The 6000-nt window shown below is 37.5% G+C and overlaps 1 protein-coding gene across 1 annotated transcript in view; it reads left to right on the forward strand.

Annotated features, from left to right (window-relative positions):
* LOC127168516 (trichohyalin) overlaps positions 1 to 4771 on the forward strand; it is a 170632-nt gene extending 165861 nt beyond the window's left edge. The window contains exon 33 of the mRNA XM_051115454.1: positions 2683 to 4771. Within this exon, the coding sequence (XP_050971411.1) occupies positions 2683 to 2685 (3 nt within the window). The 3' untranslated portion in view covers positions 2686 to 4771. The remainder of the gene's footprint in view (positions 1 to 2682) is intronic.
* Positions 4772 to 6000: the final 1229 nt, after the last annotated feature.

Raw genomic sequence — 6000 nt, forward strand, 5'->3', positions numbered from 1 at the left:
AATTCAACATTTCCTATTGCATTTTACTAATGAAGAAAAAAACGACTGGATGTGTAAAAGACATATGACAACATTTATAGGATGCATTAAGAAGAAACCCAAACTGTACACTCAGTGATGCTTATGGTCCATGATATTGGCACAGATTCTGTGTAATAAACAATTTTTTGTGACTGTATATAGTTTTCAAGTTGGAAAAGACATTTCATTCCCACTTTAAGTGAACCTTAGTTGCCAGGACCATCTACATGGTTTACTGGATTAAAATGCTGATAAATTCAAGACAAGATGAGACACAAACACATGACAGTATGACTGAAATGCTAAAGTGTTACAAAAAAAAAAAAATTCTGTGGTACTTAAAACAGTTATTTGGCGCCTAGTGATGGGAGGTTCGGATCATTTTACCGACTCTGACTTTTGAGTCTCGTTCAGCAAAATGAACAAATCTTTTGTAGAGTCATTTCGTTCATTTTAGCAAAATATAATAAAAATGTTACGTGTTACTTCCCTGACACATCTACTGCTTACACAAACGTTGATCCCACTACAAACAGGACAAAACCATAATGCTATAATGCTACAATGATTAATTCATTGTTTACCTGGGTCTTTAGTCTATCTGACAAGTTTTCGGGTTTGAGTCGTTCGTTCATCATGTGACAGTCCTATGAGTAATTGATTAGTTCATGTCTCGAGTCTTCGGGTTCAAGTCGTTCGTTCATCATCCATGAGATGACGAACAACTTCAAAAACCGGAAGACTCGAAACAGGTGAACTAATTCCAGCACAGAACCTAATAGGATGTTGCGCATGCGCGACTGAACGAATCACTCCCCGAGACAACTCGTTCGTCCCGAGTCACATTAAAGATTCGTTCAAAATGAACGAATCGTTGAAGAACAACCCATCACTATTGGCACCTAAGTTTGTTTGTTTTAGGAGCCAGTGGCTCAGTAGCTCTTTACTCAATTTTTTTGTCTATAGACCTGGTTGCTTTGTATGACCAAATGAGCTGAATTTTGACATCAAATGACATGAAAAGCTGTCTTGTGAAAGTGTGTAAGTGCTGTGGTTGTAGGCTTTTCTGACTATTTGTGCATGCTGAAAGGCTCTAAAGTCAGCTGTGTATATACAATGTGCATTTGTGGCAAATTAAATAATATTTGCAAATAAGTGGTCAAAGACCGCCTTACGATAAAGAAATCTTTTGAAATTCTCAAAGTTTGTTTCAAACACAACAAATGCTGCCAAAATCATACATTTTACACCAGGCTTTTGTTCATTATCTTGGTCTGAATCTGACATCACCTCTATCCCTGTCTCTTTTCAAATTATTCTTTTGATTTCAAATTCCATGTATGCTGGCGTCATCAAACACAATTTTTCTTCCATTTTTCTTCATGTTTTCATTTAGCACGGAATCTTTAAACACCTATAACACCACTTGCATAAGTAGCTCACTTCCGTGACTTGTGACGTCTTGTGTTCCTACCGACTGTGAACCGCACCTGAGCTCAAATAATTTGCACCCCAGACCACCTTTTGAAGAGAACTCGGTATCTGTTTATAACAAAATGAATCGGACTCTGACGTCAAATGGCACCGAAAGCTTTGGTGTGAAAGTGTCCTTAATGAAGCGCTATCTATTCCAGCGTAAGTGCTGTGGTTGTAGGCTCTTTATTCAGGCGGTAACTGTCTCTCTCCATCTCTCTCGCTCCCTCCATCCCCCTTTCCCTGACACGCACAGAGCTCATTAGCACATGGAGTGCTCGCAGCCCTCGCAGAATGTGACCCTGCCTAATTGTGCAGCAGGTTCATTTGCTCGCCCTGCGTGATGTAGTGATTGCTTATTTGTTCTCCTCAGGGCTTCTCTCGCACATTAAAATGATTGACTCATTTCATTCAGGGTACATTTACCAAGCTTTATTTGATAAGCTCATGCCCAAGGTACCCACATCCATCTTATTCTCATGCTCAAAAGTTATAATGTCTACCACTGCGGATTATTATTCATACAGCTGATTGTTTCCCCGGTTAATTATCTGTGTTTGAATAATTTTGCATGCGCGAGCCTGTTTATCCTTCCGGAATTAAGCAGCGCAAAAGGTCTCGCATTAGCCATGCCGCCGAAGTCGCCGACAAGCCCATTGTATATGCTAAGCTGTCTGACGCAGACGGTGAAGAGTTCGGGGAATACAAGGAACGGTGATTTTCTCCTTAAATAAAGGGTGAAATTTGCATGCAGCCACAGAGACACGGCGCAAAAAAGAGATACACATTTGGCTAATAAGCTGGATTTGTTTTCCACAGAGAGCACGAGGCTCGACTAAAAACCTTGATGAAATGTTCAAGAATGAGAGCGCTCATTATAACTGGGGAACATGCCGTAGAATTCGACGGTAGCCTTTGACCTTTCATCTTCCACTCAAGAGTGGTCAGATCTTCAGTGGTCTCAGCAATCAAAAGCAGAGGTAGGAAGAAGCCGAAGCCAGGCAGAACGAGAGAGAGATGAAGCTAGAATAGAATATTCATCTGCCTGTGTCATGTACGAGAGTGTAATTATGATGGACATGTCTGGAAATAATGGTTGTTTAGTTAATTGGAGGAGCCCATTGAAGCAGTAATGACCTTGTTTCTGAGGTGGCTGTAAATAAAACTGCATGTTGTTTGTTTTTACAGTGAAGAAAAGAGGCAGAGGAAGAAGAAAGCGCTTCCTGACCATCACCAGCGCAAGTCTGTGCCAGTCAGTGCCTGTGTCTGAATCGACGTGGATGGCTACAGAACTGTTTTCTGCAACAAATTCACTCTTGGATCCTTTCTTCATCACTGACTCAATGAGTTCTAGAAATACATGATTATCTAATGATGGCTGCTAATTGACCTTATGACAGACTGACAGGCCAAATAGCCAGCTTTTGTCCATCAAACATACTGAATTGTCCGTGTCATACAAATCTCTTATTTGGCAAAATTCCCAGCATTATGCATTACTTGTTATGGTACATGTAATTCAGATATTATGCTGAGAGGCTAGTGAATGGAGTTTTGTTTGTTCCTTTCCTGAAATCAGTCATTAGTCTTGAAAAAGGCAAGTAGATTGCATGCACAACTAAATTTTTGAATGATCACCCAAAACAAATCATCTCTATGTTTGCACAAAGGAGAGGAATAGTAGAATGCAGTGTGATGAATGTTTACAGAATGGGGAATCATTATGTTGCTGGTCAAACTGTCGAAAATACTGGTTTACTTTGGTTGTTTTTACTTAAAGTTGTATTTGAATATGTAATTGTATATGAATATTTCTCAGTTATGGTCTTTTACATGCCAACAAAATTTTGTTGTAGATTGTGCATACAAAATCTCTATTATGATTCTGATGTTTGACCCACAAATTTCATGGTTAAAGTGAACAGACCCAAATAGTTCATGCATATGAATTTTTGGGGGGGATCTAACCCTTGATCTTTCTGTTGTTAATGCTGTGCTCTAGCACACATGCTCAAAATCAAACTTTAATTACATTTGTTTTTAAGTAGTTTGATTTTTGGTTAGTTGTATTGTATTATTTAATATCAGATGATTATATCTAGAAAGTTAACATAGTACAAGGGATAAATAGCACTTGTCCTTCTTTAGCACACTGATATTCATTCATTTTACACTGGTTTATTTGCTCCATTAAATACAAAGACCACATACGTTTACCAAAATTTAGCTTTAAGAAAAACACACAAAAAAAGTATTTGTCTGTTTGAATCTACAGAAAGTGTCCATTACATAATTCTCCCATTGTTCCATTTTATATTAGGTGGCCTTAACTACTATGCACTTGCATTTAAATGAATCAGTTGATGCATTGCACTTACTGAGTACATACAGTTGCAATCAAAATTATTCAACTCCTCAGAGACTGCAGTACTTTATAAAAATTGCACTGAAGTTCGCATTGTATTTATATTAAAAGTGATAATGTCAATATATAATGTAATGTTTTTGAGTTATAGGATTTGTCATAATTGTTCAACCCTGATTCAACATTGCTGTTTTTAAGTCACTAATTTTTATAGTAGGGAACAAAATTGTCTTAAAACACACTTTACCCTTTAGAAACTCTGTTTAAAAAAAAAACTGAATTAGCTTGGGCTGTTACACATACATGCGTTTAGCCCGTGCATGTGCTGGAGTTGAGTAGCAAAGTCAACAATGCTCTCACAAAATCTATAGAGAAGAAATAGTTTTATTATATTAGAAAGTCTAAGGCTACATGAAGACTTCCAAGACATTAAAAGTTCCTAGAGGCTCAGCCTCTTTAGTTTTAAGTGTGATGTACCAGAAAACCTTTGAGGGTGTTGAACAAAAAAAGCACAATATTATAAAATGTTTGATCTGAGCAACTGAGAAAAACCTGCAATGTACAGCCAAAGACTTGAAAGATGACCCAGCAAAAGGAGGAACATTTCAATGCAGAGTATAAGATGAATACCAGACAAGTATGGCCTTCATGTTGAGACATCTTGCCGAATGCCACTCTTGACCCAAAAAGAAAAAAACAGACTTGCTAAAATTGCTAAAATTCATTTGGATATACTTGTGAAGTTCTGGAAGAATGTTTTATGGAGTGATGGATCAGTGGTATGTCTGGTGAAAAAAAGGTAAAGCTTTTTAGCAAAAGAACACCATGTCAATCCTCAAACATGGAGGTGGGCTAGTCCTGTTATGGGGTTGTTTTACTGTAGCAGGAAGTGGAAATCATGACCGTATGAAGTACATCATGGATTCTTTTTTAGTAGCAGGTCAGGAATTAAAGCAATTAAAGATTCTGTACCAAATTTTACTTTTGGGGGTTGAATCATTTTGAACATGAACGTTTAGAGCCATTGTTTTTCAGTACTGATGCATTTGTTGAATTATTTTCACCAAACTTTATTCTCTGCAGCAAAATATCTTGCAGGTCAAGGGGGCTGAATAATTTCAATTGCAACTATACATGTTTTTACATTGTACTTATATTTTAAAAATACCTGCATGTAATTACATCTGTAATTTCTGTAAATACATTTTTAATTACACTGTTGACCCATCCCTTACACCTTAACTCACCATTAAACTTACCCATACCACCAAACCTGTCACTAACCTTACCCGTATCCTACCTCAATAGCAGCAAAAGTGTTTTGCAATAGGCTACAATATGAACAGAGTTCATTGTACTTATTTTTTTATGTAAGTACATAGTAGTTAAGGTCACCTAATATAAAATGGGACCTTTTCCTTTTTATTAATGCCAATATTTATGACTTCAACTGACTTCTTCACACTTTTTCTTCACTAGATTTTCCCTCGAAATTTCTCTATATTCTCATCTTCTACATGTAGTGTTTCAGCATAATAATCTGATTCAAAAGCCTGTGCTTTCTGTTTCTCTGTACAATTATTTGAGGTCACTTATACCAGAATCATCAGGTACATCATTCACATGTACTGTACATCACCGACCTGGAATGTCATTTTGTTTGATGGATATAAAGTAGTCCCACCCTTGAAAAGCGGCAGCAGTGGTTAAGTATTTTCTGTCGTAAGGTCAGTTAGGTCACTATACCGTGCTGATACAGCTCAAACCAGTCTAAGATGGTTTGCTGGTCTAAGCTGATCTCTTCCAGCCTGACCAGCCAAAAAAATACATAATATCACACTGGGAGACCAGTTAAAACCAGCATACCATCTTAACACTGTTTTAAGCTGTTTTTCCTGCCTTAGCCAGCAAGACTTTCTTGGTCACCCAGCTTCACCAGCACCTGAACACTAAAGAGCATAAGCAAACCTGGACCAGCATGGAAATTCATGTCTAAACATGTCTAAACTTTACCCAGGCACTCGTTTTAGAAATGATGAGATCTCATCTGCTGATGAACCTGATTCATCTCTGAATAGCTCTGCACTAGTATCTGATGCCCCTCATGTTCATTTATATTCATATATTTATTTTTGTCTTTC

This window comes from Labeo rohita, chromosome 7 (genome assembly GCF_022985175.1).
Source record: "Labeo rohita strain BAU-BD-2019 chromosome 7, IGBB_LRoh.1.0, whole genome shotgun sequence".
Taxonomy (NCBI): domain Eukaryota; kingdom Metazoa; phylum Chordata; class Actinopteri; order Cypriniformes; family Cyprinidae; genus Labeo; species Labeo rohita.